The sequence below is a fragment of the Cinclus cinclus genome, chromosome 5 (assembly GCF_963662255.1).
Source record: "Cinclus cinclus chromosome 5, bCinCin1.1, whole genome shotgun sequence".
NCBI lineage: Eukaryota > Metazoa > Chordata > Aves > Passeriformes > Cinclidae > Cinclus > Cinclus cinclus.
The window spans coordinates 52,570,274-52,588,674 of NC_085050.1; the positions used below are offsets into that span (position 1 = coordinate 52,570,274).

The 18,401-nt window shown below is 49.9% G+C and overlaps 1 protein-coding gene across 1 annotated transcript in view; it reads right to left on the bottom strand.

Moving 5' to 3' along the window:
• The window catches only part of DAPP1 (dual adaptor of phosphotyrosine and 3-phosphoinositides 1), a 53,126-nt gene extending 49,013 nt beyond the window's left edge, over positions 1 to 4,113 (bottom strand). Inside the window, 1 exon segment of the mRNA XM_062493822.1 lies at positions 3,836 to 4,113. Within this exon segment, the coding sequence (XP_062349806.1) occupies positions 3,836 to 4,113 (278 nt within the window).
• Between the last annotated feature and the right edge of the window lie 14,288 nt (positions 4,114 to 18,401).

Below are 18,401 nucleotides of genomic sequence, written 5' to 3' on the forward strand. Positions count from 1 at the left end.
CCATAGCTAGCCACTAGACTGTGAAAGTAGATAAATAAAGAGTCAAGTTTCAATGCTCATTTTGGTGGGGATCTTGTCTGGCCATCTTGGCAGGAATACATGAACAACTGTTACTCAAAAAAAACACCACCACTTTTAATTGTGCAGGTTTGGGGAGCAAAGATCTGAGTCATTGTGCACTCTTAATGCAGGAAAACCAAACAGTAGAGGGGGGAGTAAAGTGTGAGAGGCTGACACCCAAGACCCTGGTTGGGGAGATCGGAGTGTGGGGCCATTGAGAACTTGGGGTGGAGACCTTGCTTGAGAGGAGGCATCTGGTAGAAGGCAAAGGCAGAGCAGAAGGCCAGGCTGCTACAGCTGCCAGCGGTCACCCAAGCACAATGAATGATCAGAGTTTAAAACACATTCCTCGGCATCCCAGGCATTTGGAAAGGACTGTATTTGAAGATCTACTCTCAGCCCAGCACCAATTAAAACTGTGTCTTAATAATGTGCTAAAATATTGTCTTTCTCTAGTTATGTCATGATTTTATTGCAGCTGCTTGAGTCAGAGAGGCAAGCCTGTAATACATGTGGATGGGACACAACACCCAGTGAAGTTGTTTAGGGATGAGGATGCCATTTACCACAGCTCTGTGGAGAACTGCAGTCACAGTGTGTACCAGGGGAGTTGAAGCTACATAAACCTGGGCTAAGATTAAGGTTGAGGGAGCCTAGTACTCATAAAAGCTGGTGTCCATCTTCTCATTAGCAGCACACTGGAGGCAGGACGGACTCAGTAAGGATGGAAATCAGTTATCCCTGCTACCTGGGGAGAGTCTCACTGCACATGACCTGACTTGCTCCAAACCCTCCAGGTCAGGAGTATGTGTCTTTCCATTAAAATATCACATGGTGCTCCAGTAATATTTTCCATCCTGATAATCTACAGCCTAAAAAACAACCATGTAAAGTACTAAAAACTGGAGCCACCTCACTTGTTTTCCTCCAGGCAGCAGAGACCCTTATTTGAAACAGGCTATGAACCTGCCCTTGCTGCAGGGAGCCTCACAAGACCCTGTTTGGATTCAGTAAAGGAGGCAGCATGAAGAGTGCAACCCCATGGGGAGGATGGCAGCAGAGCAGCCTGGCTACAGGGTGGGATGAGGAGATGGGAGCACTGGGAAACCCTTGTTTCCAGTCAAGTGGATAGTGCTGGGAAGACCTCTGGGATGGCGTCAGCTTTGCATCTTGGCTCCTCTGCTCCTGTGGCATCCCTGGCAGAGTTGCACACCATGCCATTGCATGCAGCTGTAAGGTCCTGGATCCTGGTAATTGCTTTAGGGATTTCCACAACTCTCCCCCACCTCAGTTCGGTGTTACCAGCCCAGTGCCAGCTTGCTTACCTCAATGTTCACGTACTGTAAAATTTGGATGTTGTTTTTAAAGCAGTGAATTTAGGACGTTGTCTGCATTGTATACCTGAGGGCTGCTCCTCAACATTGCTCTTTTCTTTGTTTCTCCTCCCCAGTGTTTAACAGCTTGCCTTTTCGAAACTTCCATGGTGCTGGACTGATTTTTGGTTTGTCATCTTGGGGACCGCTCAGTGAAACTCTCAGCCACCAAAGGTCAGGCATGCCATAGAAATGCCTATTAATAGGTCTCAGGTGCTGGTTGTGTCTAAAGCGACATTTCTTGGAAAGATTTCTTGGAGACCGGTGGCTCTCTGGACTGCTGTAAAGGTGCAGGGCCAGCTTGCCATCCATAGGGGGTCCCTATGCCACCGCAACTCCTGTAAATGGGGACACAGGGTGCAAGGGGGAATAATTTAGGGGAGAAAGTAGCTGTTTAGCCGCTGCTGCGAACGAGGGCGCACTCGCTGCTGGCACGCTGTGCACCCAGCCGGTGCCCTGGGAGCTGTCTCCTGCAGCCGGTGCCGCCGGCTCCCCGGAGAGCTGGGCAGTGGCAAGTGCAGCTCTACCCTTCCAAGGGGTGTCCGGGCGCCTTTATTCCGGCAAACACAGATGTTTAAAATAGGATTTCCTTCAGCCGGCCTAAGCGACGCCGGCCCTATGTATAGTCCGCGCCTGGGGCCGCCCGAACGAAGACCATCCCGGAAAACCTGTAGGAGGACCTGGGCCAGTCCCAGGATGTTGCAGGGCCAGCTCCCCGGCGGCGGCCGCGCTGCCTGCCGTGGGCCACGGAGCGCTGCGGGGGGAGCTGAGCCCGGCCCGACCCCTCCGCCCCCCGGCGGCGATGCCCTCCCGGGCCGGGAGCCGGCGCGCCGGGCGGAGGAGGGGACGAGAGAGGAGGGGAAGGGAGGGCAAGGAGGGGAGGGGAGGGCAGGGCGTGGGCGGCCGCTGCCCCCCCGTTCTCCCGGCACGTGCCTGCCCGCCCCCGCGGGCCACTGCCGCGCCCCGACGGCCCCGGCATGGACGCGCCCGGCCAGCGGCCCGCCAGCCCCCGAGCCGGCCCGGAGGGCGCGGCGGCGGAACGGGACCCCAGCACACGCCCGAGCCCGAACCCCGGTCCGGAGGCGCCCATTCAGGAGGAGGAGGCGGCGGCGTACGTGGAGATCCGCGGCTCGCCACGGGGGCCGGAGGAGAGCCGCAAGAAGCCCGAGCTGGCCCCGGCCGGCGGCGCGGAGGGAGCGGCCGGTCCCGCACCGGACAGCGGAGCCTGTGGGACCGGGGATGGTGACTCGGCGAGCGGTGGACCCCCGGGGGAGGAAGCCGGGCCAGCATCCTTGGACCACGGGCGGGATCGCCCTCCTTCTTCCGCGGCGGCGGAATGCGGCGCTGAAACCGGCCCCGGCTCCGTGGAAGCGGCGGGGAGCGGCGGGACGCCGGAGGCGGGAGGCTGCCCGGAGTCCTCCTCCTCCTCCTGCCCCTCGCCCTTGACCAAGGCGGACGACTTTCCCGCAATGAGCGACCCGGTGTCGACGGAGGGCAAAACTTCCTCGTCCTCTTTCGGCTACGAAAGCGAAGTGGAGGATGAGGTCGCGGGGCGCAAGGCGACTCCCCCCGGCGCCACCCCGGGCACCCCTCCCGGCGGCGGCCGCGACGAGGCGCACTATATCAGCACTCAGGAGATCCAGCTCAGCGAGGTGGACCACGACATGGACTTCGACGCGGGGCTGGCCGCCCGCTGGGACTTCGAGGATAACAACGTGATCTACTCCTTCGTTGACTACGCCTCCTTCGGGAGCGACGAGACCCCGGGAGACACGCTGACGGAGGAGGAGGAGAATAGCTGCTACCTTAGCACGACCACCAGCGACCCCAACAACCAGACGGACAGCATCGACAACACCAGCAGCACCGAGATCGTCAGCCTTACCTCCGAACACGACACCCCCGGCGGGGACAAGCGCGCCAGCTCGGGGGAAAGCCGGTCCAAGCAGCCCGGCCGCCCCGGCGGGAGCCCGGCCGCCCAGCTTCTCCTATCAATCAAAGCCGCTTCCCGGGCTATAAATGAGTCTAGCAACGTGCACGGAAAGCAAAACACTGTTTACGCTGCCAAGCATGAAGGCGACATGAGTCTCCGTGTCGCCACGGCTCCAGACCGCAGTGCGAGTTTAAAACAAGATGCGGTCCGCGACCACGCGAAAAAGTTCATCGCGGTGCCCGCGCGGCTGCAGACGCGGTGCGGGGCCGCCAGGGCAGGGGAGCACTCCAGCGGCGCCTCCAGCGCCGTCAGCGAGCTGGACGATGCCGACAAAGAAGTGCGAAACCTTACGGCCAGGGCTTTCCGCAGCCTGGCGTACCCCTATTTCGACACCCTGCGCCCCGGCTCCCGCGCCTCCTCCGCCTCCCTGTCCGACAATGCCCTGGGCATCAATCGCTGGTCCACCTACCTGGACCTCAAGTGCGGCAGTCTGGGGCAGAGACCCGAGCCCAGCCTGCTGCGCTCCGGCCGATCTCAGACCAAAGCCCTTGAGTTCGTGGTCAGCAAGCTCGACGGGGAGATCGCCCACGTCGAAACGCCGCGGCGGCTGCGGGCGGGCTCCCGGGTGGTGACCCTGCTGGACCTCGGCGATGCCGCCGAGGCCGGGGAGCCGCCGACGGCGGAGGGCGGCGGGAAGGGGTCCAGCAAGAAGTCCAGGTTCGCCTCCAGCCTCCTCAAAAACGTCATCTCCAAGAAGATGCAGCTGGAGCACGAGTTCAAGATGGAGCGGGGCGAGATCAGCGACACCTCCTACACCGGGCCGGGCGCCGGCCGAGAGCTGGATCCCATCGGCGGCAGCGCCGGCCGGGAGCGGCAGCGGGAGGGCGGCGTGCAGCGGCAGAACTCCCGGCACTCGGAAGGCGGCTCGGACTGCACCGCGGCGCCGGCGGAGGATGCGGGCGAGGGCGGCGGGGGCCGGTCTCCGGCCTCCAAGGCGTCGACGCCCCGCGAGGGGAACCGCAGCCTGGACCGGGCGCTGTCGGAGGAGCTGTGCGAGGTGAAGCGCAGCGCCTCGGAGGCCATCAAGGCCACCTTCCTCCGCAGCCAGAACAGCGCCTTCAGGTCCTGGAAGGAGCGGGAGGCGGAAAGGAAGGAAGAGAGGGCGCCCGTCGGTAAGCTGAAACTCTCTCCCAAGCACGACTGGCGAGCCGACCTGGGTGAGATCTCTGCCGGCAAGTCCACCAAGATGTCCCGCCTGTTCGTCCCCGCCATCCAGCACACCCCTCGGGAGAAGGAACCCGGCAAGAGAGCGACCAAGTGCTCCGCTGCGGCCGCCGCCGTTTCCTCGCCCGCCGCCACCGCCGCCGCCTCGCCCCCCGCCGCCAAGCCCAAAGCCCCCGAGATCAAGATCAGCCTGGGCAGCCTGCAGCAGCCGCGAGACGCCGCTTTCAGCATCGCCCAGCTGCTGACGCCGCAGATCGCAGGCCGACCGCCGGAGGAGGGCAGGGGACATCCGCTCAAGCCTCTGAAGGCCGGCGACGGCTCCGACAAAGTGCCACAGTTCCTGGTGCGCGACGTGAGGGACAGCAAGTACAGAGCCCAGGGGATCCTCCATCAGGTGCGGGACGTGCGGAAGCTCATCAAAAGCTCCTACAGCGCTGACTCGGGAGATAACAGCAGCGACAAGGGCAGCGGCGCCTCCGAGCAAGGCGGCCCGGAGCAGAAGCCCCGGCAGCAGCTGGTCATCGCCGGTGTCCCCCGGTCGCTCTCCCCCGTGGTCATCACCTGCCAGGCAGTCGGCCACACCGGCACCAAGCCCACCGAGGCGGGGGCCAAGGCGGCGGGCAAAGTGCCTGCCTGCCCCCCGGAGGGCACCGTCCTGGTTCACCGCACCTCGGGAAGGCTTCCAGTAGCCACCATCGCCCCGAACAAGAGCGATGCTCGCCAGCCGGCTGTGCTCAAGATCGTCTCCAAATCCTCCGCTCCCTGGCGGCACCAACCCCCGCCGCCGCCCGCCGAGAGGGGCCGGGGACCGGAGGAGGACCCGCGGGAGGAGAGCAAGGCAGCGCCGGTGCAGAACGCGCTGGAGAAGCTGACGGCTGCCGTGCGGAGCATGGAGGAGCTCTACAGCTTCAACAAGCGCGAGTGGAAGCGCAAGAGCGACCCTCTGCCCATCACCGACAGCCACGTCCTCTCCCTTATTGCCAGCCAAGAGCGGGGCGCCGGGTCCCGACCCGCCGCCGCTGCCGCTCAGCCCCCGCCGCCGCCGCCGCCGGTGGACAAGGTGGAGGAGCCGTCGGGCAAGGGGCCGAGCGGAGAGCGGCTGCCCCGCCGCCCCTCCAACAGCGCCGCCGACAAGGTCTCGGCCAAGGCGGCCGCCTTCGAGAGCCTGGCCCGGCAGCGGCAGCGCGGCCCTCCCGCGCCCCGCGCCGAGCCCCCCGCCGGCCCCCGCGCCCTCCTCACGCTCCGCGGGGCGGGCGGAGCCGCAGCCCCCGCTCCGGCCAAGCCTCCCTCCGAGGGTGGCCTGCGGGGCCCGGCACCGCCGCGCTCCCCTCGGCTGCCCGCGGGCGGCGGAGGCGATGCGGAGCGCGGCCCCGACTGCGGGAACTATCTGTCCCTGCCGCTGAAGGCGGCCACCGAGCCCGGCTCCCCGCCGTCCCCGGGGACCACGGCGGCGGGCGGCGGCGTCCGCCCCAGCCCGGTGTCGGCGGCGGCGGCGGCGGCGGCGCTGTGCAGCCTGCAGCCCTTCGACACGGCCAAGCCCCCCGGCAACCCCAGGCAGCCGCCCGGACCCCCGCCCGCCGAGGAGCCCCCCGCCGCCGCCCCGCCGCCCGCCGAGGGCCCGCCTGCCGCCGTGTACCGCCCGCCGCTGCCCTTCGCCGCCCTGCCGGGCGCCGCCCCGCCGCCGCTGCTCTGCTTCTCGCCCTCCGTGCCCGCCGCGGCCACGGCGGCCGAGCCCTTCCCGCAGACGCAGCGCAAGGTGCTGCTGGACGTGAGCACCGGGCAGTACTACCTGGTGGATACGCCGGTGCAGCAGCCCCTCAAGCGCCGCCTCTTCGATCCCGAGACCGGGCAGTACGTGGAGGTGCCGGTGCCACAGCAGCCGGCCGTCGCTCCCGTCCCTCTGCCTCTCTCTCCCCTTGCCCTCAATGCCGGCGCCTATGGCGCCACGTACATGCTCTACCCCGGGCTCCTGCCTGCCGCCACCGTGCTGCCCGCCGGCGCCCTGCAGCGCCCGCTGTCCCACCCGGGCAGCGATGCCAGTGCCCCGGCAGAGCCCGGCAGCCCCGCCGCGCCAGAGGCGGCTTTTGCCGAGAGTCCCTACTACGTGGCTACCAGCAAGGGCCCGCCGCCGCCGCGGCACGGGGCAGCCGAGGCGAAGCCGGTCATCAGCATCACAGCGCCGGCCACCGGCCCTCGGATCGTCGCGCCGCCCTCCTTCGACGGCACCACCATGCGCTTTGTGGTGGAGCACCGGTGATGAGCGCGGGTGAGTGCGTGCTGCCGTCGGGCACGGCAGTCACCGGTGATGGGTCAGGGCAGACTGGGTTAGTGGCCAAATGACAGCAGTGCCACATCTTATCCTGAGGGGAAAGAGGGTCCATAGAGGGGCCCTCACCAGGGCGTAAAATATAGAAAGGTTAGGCACACCCCTTGGTGCAGTTCAGTATTCCTTGGAGTTTCTTTTTTTGGCAGTTTCAGAGAAGCACACCATAGCTGCTCGTCACGCAGCCTGTGTTTGTGCAGCCCCGTGGCTGGGGCACCTCCCATTGCTCCCGAGGATGGCAGTGTGGTTGGGCATCTCTGGATCCATTATCCATCTTGCAAGCCATGAAAGAGCCCCTTCACCTTGGCATCACATTCTTCTCTTGTCTCACCTCTCACCTCTTCCTTCCAAGGGGAGGTGAGAACTCCTCTCTTTCCCCTGAACCTGTTTCTCCCCAACCTCAAGAAGAGTGGGAGAGGGGTCTGATGGAAGCAAACCCTCATCTTGGATCCTTCTTATTGTGGTGAGGGAGCAGGATGCATGGAGCAGTCCCAGATGTTCTCTCCTGGAACTGTGAGGCTGCTGGCAGGGGCAGAGGTGCCCGCAGCTGCCCGTGCTGCAGGAGGGCTCCCCAGGGCACTGCTGCAAGGCACAGTTTTACACAGCAGCTCTGAGCTTGGAGTGCCAGAGTCCTGACAGTGTCCAGCTACCTGGGCTATAACTGAGGGCCAGCCTCCAAATTCAGGGATGTGCATGCAGGGGCACTGAGCACCTGTCCTGGATCAAGCAGGAGGGAACGGGACTCAGCATACAGCATGCACTGGAACTGGCATGGTGCAGTATGTCCTGTGCAAAGTAACCAAGGAACAGTGACATTCCATTTTAAAAGACCTGAAATATTACAGAAGTGCCTTCAGGACTGGTGTCAATGTTCCTTCTGCCTCTTGCATTACAATGTGTGGCTCATCTTTATCACGTGCGATATTAGGCAGAGCTGACAAATCTTCTGTGGCTTACCAAGAACTCACAGAGCTGGGTTTTTTTGGTGTATATGAAAAGACAAAGAGTGGAAGAGTGGCAACAGTCAGAAGTTTGGGTTTGTCACCAGTTTGTGCTCAGCTTTGTCCAGTTGCATGCTTGACAGTAAATTTTATCTTCCAGCACTTGGGTTATTTATTTTGCTTTAATATATTTTTTTTAGTTTGCATCATCTACTACATAGTAGATTATTTGTCAAATGAAACCTTATAGATGTGATTTATCCACTTATTTCTCTGCTTATAATTATTTTATCTCGAAAGTCCCATTCTTTTATCCTGGCTGTGGATGAAGTTGTTTTCATTGGCCCTTATGGGTCACTCAGAATAGGCAACATGCCAGTTTAACTTGAGCTCCGCTGTGCTACTTGATTTCATCTTGCCAGTAAAGTCAGAGAACCTAAATTAAACAGCAAAAAGTAGTTCATTATTTTCCATTTCTGGAGGCTGAATTGAGTCTGCTAGCAGAAGGAATTTGTTAGATTTCAAATTAGGGACTTGACGATGGGCTATACAGTAGATGTATTCAGTAGCTATTTAAACAAAAACCTCCAGCTTTTCTTGTGTCACTCTTTAAAAGTGAAAAACATCATATTTCTGGATGTGCCCTGCCCCTCAGTTCCCAGGGGGTTATCCTGTAATCATGTCTTTAGCTTGCCTTCAGTGCCCGGTGAGGCAGGTGATGCTCTCACCAAATTACTCTTTCTCACTGGTGAAGTTAAAACAGAAACTCCGCTTTGTTGTGCTGTGTCAGAGCTCTACCACTGCAAAACTGTGTGAAAGCTGCCCCAAAAGAGTGGTGATGCAAAAACATGCATACTCAGTACAGAAGGTCATTCAGCAGTGTGCAGACTTCAGTTTAATTTTACCATCCTTTCCATCTTTGATCATGCCAAGGCGCTTGTTGTCTAATACAGACAGGGGTGCCCCTCTGGGCTGTCTCAGACCTGCTGAGGGAGGTGTCCTGCTGCGGGACAATGGATGCACTTTTTCCCCTTGACCTATTCTGACAGTTCATAAAATAAATTATTTTAATTGCACTTTGCAGGATTTGTTTAACTTGTCATTAGACTTTGGTTATTCCTGTATCTTATGTCCCAGTGGAAAATTAGGCATATGCCAGAGAGGAATCACATCTGTAGCCTTATTCTTCCTGTTATTTTCATTCACCTACATAACTTACATGTCCCCATGGATAATTTTTTTCTTCTTCTCTCTTTTATTATCTACTTTGTCTTTTGTTTTCCATTATTTTCCTCTATCTTTTGTCATTCCATTCCTAATGAAAAGCATTTGTTTGTTCAGCATGGTGTTTTTTCCCCTAAGAAGAGCAGTAGTATAATTTCATGTGAATCTCAGGGTGAACTGTTGGTAGCTTTTTAAATTCCAGTTAGTTGCTTTCACACCACACCAGGGTTTTTTGATTGCAGCAATGCTTGAAGATCCTGAAATGGATTTTAAACCCGCCAGATTTCATCCTCTGAGTGTGAGAGTTGAATAAAGTGCTGTCCTCTCGGGTCCTTTTTTTTAACTAGGAAAAATGAGCTGGAGGAGTGCTCTTTTTCTCCACTCCCGAATTCCTTTCTGCACTGCACATATTATCTACTTCCCTTCTTTGCTTTATTTCTTTCACATCTTCATTCACAAACTGTATCACTGTGTTAAGGACTGCTCCATCTTCGTCTCTGTCACTTATGGGAGGTTAGTGTGACTTAAAGTTTTGGTAGTGGTGTGATGCCTCTGGTGGATTGGCACCAAATCCTCTGCACATCCGCTGCTCTTCCAGCACTTCCCTTTGTACCTGGTTCTCTTTTCTGCACAATCATTGGGATAAAAATGATCCCTTCAATCTATGTTCTGACAAAATCCAAGCTGCCATTTCTGAACTATTCTTAAGTTTTTTATATGCAGAAAATAGTGAAAAATATGTGCATATTTATGAGTGGTATCATAAGGTTGCTTCTCTCCCTCCTCTTCTTCACTCACAGTAAATGGGGAGCTTTAGCAACATCGGCCTTGCCTGCTGCACTTCTTCCTTGATGCTAATTTTCAGTTCAAATAAACTTGCATCCAAGCCTAGACAGAACCAACCTGTAGAGAGTGAACTGCCTGACAGGAGCTCATTCCCAGCACGAGTGAGTGAAAATGTGTTTTTAACTTTTGTATCTATTCCTACATTTTACCCTCTGGAGTGGCTGCCTTGTGTTAGGTAAATAAGAAAAGAACTGGTAGCAAAGTAGAAAGCAACTGTAGTAAACTGTACTGCCAATATTAGAAGGGTATTTTTCATTGTTCTGTTTAAACCATGAGCTTAAACATCTTATAGGTACAGGAATACATATGAATATATACTTATTAGTTGTGTTTTCTTCCTAACTGCTATCATATAAACTATGCTTGCCTTTAAAAATTACTTTTGTTGTGGATAGTATATAAAAATTCTTTTTAAAGGCTCATAAATTGGTATTTTAAAACTTCTAGTTGTTCTCTGTTCAGCAGGACGTATGTTCTACATCACTAAGTCAAGAATTCAACTTACAGTGTAATATGCAGTACACAGGATTTACTTATGCTGATGCCTTTGCTGAGAATTTAGTATAAAATTTATCCAGTTTTAGTGGGAAATACTGGAATATTCCTAGAACCAAACAGGCTCTAACATTTGATCTAGTAAATCAGTCCACAAATGGAAATAAGCATGACCTTATGTTCAAAACTGTGGCTACTTAGGAAACATTTCAATACTGCTGAGCCTTGGTACCAGTAAAAGTTCATGGTGGCCTTAATGACTCTTCCTGCCCAGGATGATTTCCTGACCCGGTATTTAAGTGTTAACTCCACAAATCTTAGAGCATGTGGGTATGGGTTGTTTCCCTTTTCCTGATGTATTCCATGTTGGATGCTGTGTTGATAAGGAAACACAGGTCTTTAACTGAGTGGATGGATCACTTTAAATCCCGCATAGGTCACACTGTCCTCTTTCCACCTATTGCCATGGAGATCCCCAGGACCAGCCTGCTGGGAGCTGTGGGATTGTATGGCACCGCATGCTCCACTCCTTGAGCAAGGATGGGTTCTGCTGGAAAAACCAGGGCTGCCTGACAATTGACTCAGTTTAAGAAGTTGGGTGCCCTTGTCTGATTGTTGGCAGTAACTTAGGAAATGAGGAGCAAGAGTGGTGTGACGACATTGATGCACTTCTCTAGAGGAGTAAAGATTGTTCAGATTGCTGTGGCAGCTCTCTAAAAATCTATATTAATTATGCTTTCCTGGTTTTGTTTGTTTGTTTTTTCACAGGATAAGGAAGAACAATTATGTTTCTTTAATTTGAAATAGACTTGGTACCTCTTCAATATTAATCCTAAAAACTGCTTCTACAGTTTTCTCAATTTTTTTGCTTCATCATACAAACCAAGCATGTAAGTTTCTTGTTTTCTCCTAAATGCCCCCCTGTTTTGGAGTATGCCCATATTTAATTATGTGAGCAACCAATACTAAATTATTGCATTATTTTGTGCAAAGTTCATTTTATTCTGAAGCTGATCTGCAGGCTTTAGGCATTGCCTCTGTGCTGGTAACTAATGGTAGTGATGCTGTTTGTAAAACACAGGGTGCAAACACAGCAGTGTTTCAGTATGGATTACCACACAGCTTCATTCAGGTCCCTGGAACGTGTTGTGATGAACCCTGCAGCTCTTAAAAAATAAAATAAAGCCCTCAGCTCTCTCCTATTGCAGTAAATGAGGGTCTTCTATATAGGTTGTAGTCACAAATTGCAATCAGATGGTTTTTTGTACTTTCTACTTCCCCACTTGGAATTGCAAATGCAGAGAGCTGTAGTGTTAAATTTATCTTTAGTGTTTATTTTTTGGCATGGTTCAAAACAAACTGTGTAAATGTCAGAAAACACATTTGATTGCTTTCATTTTTTGTTTGCTCCTCTGTACTGTGTTGAATATCACAAATTGTCTTAATTATGACAGTGTTTAAATACTGGGAAACCAGAAATTGAATGTAATATTTAAAAATCCTGGCTCTAAAGGAGTGAATAGCATTTGTTTTTCTTTAAGACTGCAGTCTATTCTTCCGTAAATTGTGATGTTGTTGGAAATATAATCCTAGTCACTGCCCTGTGAGAGGAATTTTTAAATGTTACAGCCTCAGTACTAGGTAGTTGTTTCTTTAGCTGTTTGACAGGTTTATCTGAGGGTTACAATTACAACTTGCTAAGAAAATATTTACCTTTCGAACAAGAAAATATACAATAAGATTACTGACAGTGCAGTGATTTATATGTCCAACACTACTTAAACTGATTGTTTTGTTATTAGCAACTAGTTTGTCTCAGCAAAAGAGAATTGTTATTAGGACAGTAAAACTAAAATTCAATAGTCTGCTCCCTGCCCAAAATTTTGGTTAAGTGAAGCATTTTGGGAAGCAAGTAAATGTAAGAGCAAATCTAAATTACAAAACATAAAGCTTTCTTGAGGTAACAGATTAGAATTTTAAAGTCTAAATGCAAACCCCAGAAGTCTTTATTTAAGCATTTGCCCACAGGCAGGATTTTCCTCCATCTGTTCTCAAGGTTTCCTGCGGCTAGGGAAGTTTTAGTGTTTCTCATTTTTAAAACAAGCCCTGGGTTTTCAATTTCCTGAGTAACTCACGAGGTACAGAAAACTCAGGTAGAACTGTCTTTAACCATATGTGTGAGATTGTATTTCAATGCAATTTATTTGTTTACAGGCACAAATTGTAATTGCCCTCAGGATGAAATGCACTACAAGTGTGCAGACAGCAAGTGATTTCTCATGTATCTTCTCGCTCATTTTCATCATTGTGGAAATCCAGTGAATATTCTAGCCCTTTTTAAAGAGCTTGGTGTGCCCAGCTAGAGCATATATCATGTAAGGCTAATCCTGTGCTCTTCAGCTGTACAGTCTGCATGACAAGCTTTAACACTGGGATTCAGGCTGACTGCCTCATAAAGGAGATGAATGTTTCTCCACCTTTCTCATGACTGATAAGTCCATAGGTGTTGTGATTAGAGTATTGGTGTTAAACAGAACAGTACTTGGGACTGCAGGACAGTGCAGGTACCAGAGTAGATGGTTCCCTGCGACACACATGTGTGCAGGACATTCAGTATAATACTAGCATCCCTGTTCAAAAATGTTCCTGTCCTACCTTTTCCTATATCGGTGCTCGGAGCAGAGTTTCACATTACAGTTTACGAGATATAGGTTTGCACACACAACCTCAGGTTTACAGTTTCACCCGGTGTACTTGAAAAAAAAAAAATGCATGGAAAACAAGTGCCCAGGATTTCAACATGTATTTGTTGGAGGAAAATTTTGCAGAGTTTTTTTTTCACTGCCTATGGAGATGAAAGCAATGAAATGAGGGAATACCAACAGCTATTTATTTTCTCAGGGGAGATTACTTCAGTGGAATGTGTCAATCCTAACATCAAACAGTGTTTACTTGATTTTGTCTATTACTAAAAAGACTTCTTGTTTGCATCAAGGGGTCAGTTTTGCAAGGTGCTTCACTTCACAAACACAGCAAAGCCTTCACATGCATCTCCAACTTCAGATATCTAAGTATATTCCTGGGGACTTCAGTGGAAGGATTTTTACCTTCACCCATCTATGCAAAGCTTTGCTGAAGTCATCCCAGAGTGCTGAGTGCCTTGCGGACCTGAGCACCAGGTTCTTCACTTTACAGAACCCAGGCTCTGGGCTTGAGTCAAGCCAGACCCAACACATAATGCCACAAAAGGTCACCAGAAAAAAACTCTGGTAATATGGTGCTCCTCCATGTACACCCAGTGGTGAATTTCTCCAGTGGATGGGGTGATGTGTAACCACATATCTTGGATTAGACTCAAGCCCTCCATGTCAGGGCTCACAAGCTGCTAGTATTATATGTTTCATGGTGCAGTCATAGTATGTTACAGCTGAAATTCACCCCATGTGCAAAGCAGGGCAAAATCCTGTGCAACACTCAAGTTCCCTCTCAGTCCTGCTGTCAGGGTTTGAGGGCACACCAGTCAACTGTCCATGCATTTTAGGTCAGGATCCAATTAAAAGTTTGAGCGGGACTGGAGTGATGCTCCAACCAGAAGGTTGTTCTGGTCTTTTGCAACAGGGATGGTTTCACTCAGTATCAAATTTAGCCCTTGGTGAATCAATTGGTGAATGATTTGTATTTGTATTGAATGAAATGTATTTATGGGTTGTGTGGGGTGCTTTTCCCCCTTGTCTGTATTCAATGCTACCTTTATTCTTTAGTGTTGATGGCCAAAGTGTCATTCCTTATGATTATATATTGCCATTGACTTGTGTCTATCTGAGAACACATACTTCAAAAATGCTTGTGCTTTTTTTTCACCTATTTCTTTTTTTTTTTTAATTTCTCCTTATTCTCCCCCCCCGCCCCTTTCTTTTTCCTTTCATTTTTAAAGGGGTGAGTTAGTTACCGGTGTAAAGATATTTAAAAGTGTAAATGTGAAGTAAGGATAATGATTGTTAAGAGGATGTGGGTGGTATGTCTGATGAGAGGGGTGGACTGTAAGGCAAGGGGGAAAATCCCATGAACGCATTGTGTTGATGATTGCTGCCTGTGGAGGAAGAATTAAGAAACAGGAGATGTATAACTGGAGAGAAATTGACTCTTTGAGCTGCTCTCAATGGAGACAACACTGTGGCAAGTGTGTAGCTGAAACCCAGACTGATCCTACTGCAGGGTGCTGTGGGCCTGGGATTGAAGGACGGCGGAGTCGCTCTGGGAATTGCACAGTTCAGTGCTTCACAGCCACATGAGAACAGACTGTCTGAGACTGCCAAGTACCAGAGTTTGAAACTGAATGAGTTGGCATTTGTATTATGTTGGGGTTTGTTTTGTTGTTTTTTTTTCCTTGAATGTTATGATAAATAAAATGTATTTTTCAGTAAAAGACACACTGCAAGTAAGCCTGCAATCCTGCTTGGTTATATATTTGCAAAGTTACCTTGGTTGTTGTACAGAACAAGTGAAAACAGAGGCATTACTTGCTTCAACATGTGAACAGCAACAGAAAGGATTTCACCAGAGAGCAGATCAAAAACTCTCAGAGTCTCCCTTAATTTGTCCCAGTATTGAAAGTTTCTTTCTGACCTGATCTCTCTTTATTCTTTCCTCTTAGGACAAAGGGAAGTTGGCATTGCTTATTTTTTATACCCAAGTATAATTTAAGAAAGAACTCCCCAGTTTCAGTGAACTTACTTTGACTGGTGTATGGGTTTGAGGATCCAAAGAAATGTATCTTTGTATGTTATAATGTGTTCAGAGAGACCAATTGGTGGGGTGAATAACTTTTTTCTGCTCACTATGTTATTTTCATTGCCAAATATCACAACACAAGCAAAGATAAAATGAGTTTATTAGTGGATAGCATTACTGCTTGAACTATTACTAGGAAAAGTCTTTTGCTGCTTTAGGGTGCTCCATCTATCTTCACGGAGATTGAGAAAGGTTCTGTTGTTAAGTCCAAGTGTTTAGAAAGCATGAGTCAAACACCGAAAAAATCACAAAATACACTTGAAAACTAAATTATTACTTTTGCATTTTAAAAGAACACTTTTGCTTCTCAGTTTTCAGTATGTAAGGGGCACATTAAAATGGTATTTCCTTTTAATCATGTGCCTGAGATACTTAAAGGAAAACTGATTCCCACCTCATTATTTATCTACAAGCAGAACAATATGAAGACATCTGCTGTGAATTTGCTTATCATTCCAAGACACCACTATATGCCCTTCCCACTTTGCTGGAAGCACAGGTTCACTGATAAAACACTGCTCTGGCGTTTGTGACTTTCTCCCTCCCTCTCTTTCCAGATTTGTTGGAATTTGTGCCTTAGCACTGCATCCACAATAGATATAATTGGTGGCTTCACTGCTAATGTCTAGGCAGTGATTCCCATGCAGAGACACACGTGGCAGCCCCAAAAGACTTGAGATTGCAATGAGAACAGATGTTGAAAGGAAGGATGGGGAAGAGGAAGGAGTAAACTGGGAAGAGTGCAACCACACCAGCTTATCTGAACAAGAGCAAGTGGGTTACCAGGAGATAAAGGGTGACAAAAAACAGACACAAAATAATAGTGGGTGTGCAGAGCAGAGAGAAAGGCCTTGGATCCCTTTGTTAAAATCAGAGAAATCCGAAACTGTAAACTGGGGTTGTGAACCGGAAAATTTGGGAACTCTACTTTTCCTGAAGGAGAGCTCCTGGACCTTGATTTCAGTGGAGTTGTGTTACAAGATCTTCACAGCACTGCTGGTTTCTCACAATAGATGGAAAATTTAAGCTGAAACCTCTACAAAAAAGAGGTCAAAAGTAAATAAATGGAGACATGTGAACTTTAACCTTCCCCTAAGAGGCTCCATCTTGCAACCAGTGTTTGTCCAGCCACAAAGTGCCTCACACGAATCCACTGAAATTAAAGTATGAGAATTTCTTACAATACCTTAAATAAACGGAAAGGTGGAATATGTCTGGGATTTTCAAGGATTGTTGGAGGAAATCTTGTAAGTTTCTACACAGTCATTAAAATATGACTGGTAGGAATGACGAGACCAAGATGGTAAAAGTGAAACTCTATTGTCAAAAGGAGTAGGAACAAAATGAAATGAGAAGCAGATAATTCCCTGATGTCAGATCTAAACAAGCTATCCAAACATAGAACATAACACTAAAAAAACCTAAAAAACAACAACAAAAAAAGAAAAGCATCTATTTTAGAATTGCTGACCCCTGGGGTTGTCGTTATTGAGAACATGTAACCTGCCTGCCAAACCCAAACTGTATCCTTATATATATGAATATTTATTTTTTAAGAGCAGATGAAAAATAATCTTAAAAAAATTAGCACTCCTGGGAACCTGAAGAGGAAAGTTTCCAAGTCTCTATTGCAAGTGAGCTGCTTTTTGCACTTAGCTGGATTATCATTGCACTGTTCCTTCTTTGGCTTCCAATTAGAAAAGACAGCATTTTTCTGCTTCTCTAGACTTCATGTATGAATTATTGTTTAATTGCTACCACTGCTGATTACTTAAGGGTACATGTAATACCATTATTACCATTATTAAATATGTATTTTACATCTTGATTAACCCCCACTGATCTGATAAACACTTCAAACATTTGCTTTGTTTGTAACTCTGTTTTTTTCCTTTCAAATACAGGCTCGAGCAATTAATTTCATCTTATTTTTAGAAGTTTGTTACTTTTGTTGTTTCCGTAGCTATGGAATCCAAGTAAGGAAGCCATGGCCTTCCATTACTCAGCTGCTGGACTAAACCTCTCCTGGAATCCCCATTATGTCCAGCTGTTGGGGTCAGATAGCTTCAGAAGCATCTGCTGCCATGTCAGGGGGTATCCACGAAGACACATATCACTTCTGAAGGAGCAATGTGGGTTTCAGGGGCTCTGTGTAAGTGTAAAAGCTGTGGGAGGTCCACAATTTGTCTTTACAGGCTGGTTCTTCAATTAAAAAAAAAACTGAGAAGGGGTAAGCCTTGTAGTGGGATTGCTGGTATCAAAGATCTTACAGATATAAATTACATTATCTAGAACCCTTTTATTCTGATTTTGGGTTGTAAATTGATCAGCAAGCCTGGCAGAGTGGGGCTGAGGTGTCATCTGTTGATATCTCAATTCTTCCCACGTAAAATAGTGATGGCAGCTATTTCATTGTCCACCTTTTATATTCAGGGTGTCAGGTCACCACAGGAGGAGACTGTCTTTTGCTATGGGAGTAAGTAGCTCTGCTCTTATTTCTGCTCTTATTTCTGTTCTGTGTGACACAAAGAGTAAGTAGCAATAACAAATGCAAAAGCTTGCCTTCAGTTTGTTCCTGAAGCAGTAGTGAAGGTATCAGAGTGTCTACAACAGAGAGGGTGCAGACTGTGAGTGGATGTTGAGGGCAGTATTGACACTGAGGAGTGCCTGGGTCCTACCTCTCCTCTGGGCAGAGGGTTCGGGCAGGCACCTCCAGCCTGTGGTGCATCCAGCTGGAGGTCTCGAGAACAGAGAGGGAGCCCAGGACAAGTGAGTGCTAACTTAAGTTATTGCTTCATATTGTGAAGGTGAGTAAAATGGTTCCTCTTACCCCAATCAACAGCATTCCTTCCCCAACAAGAGGCTTCCTCTACCCAGAAAGTAAGAGACAATAAGACTGGAAACAATTTTTTCACACTGTATTTTTTCCTGTTTTATTTAGGCTTTGACTAGAAATGTGCCAGCATTTTCAGGAAAGACAAAAAGCAGACTATTTCATCCCACTGACAGTTTGATTTCTGCAGATTTCTGCACTCTTGGTTTTTTACAACACCAAAGAATTTGGATATTTTTCTTAATCTTGTAGTATTTTTTTTTTCATGACAATCTATGAGGTTTTCCTGCCTGCTTTTGGGTTTGGTTTTTTTAAAAAATAAACAATTGTTCTTGGATTTTTATTTTACTTTTTTTTT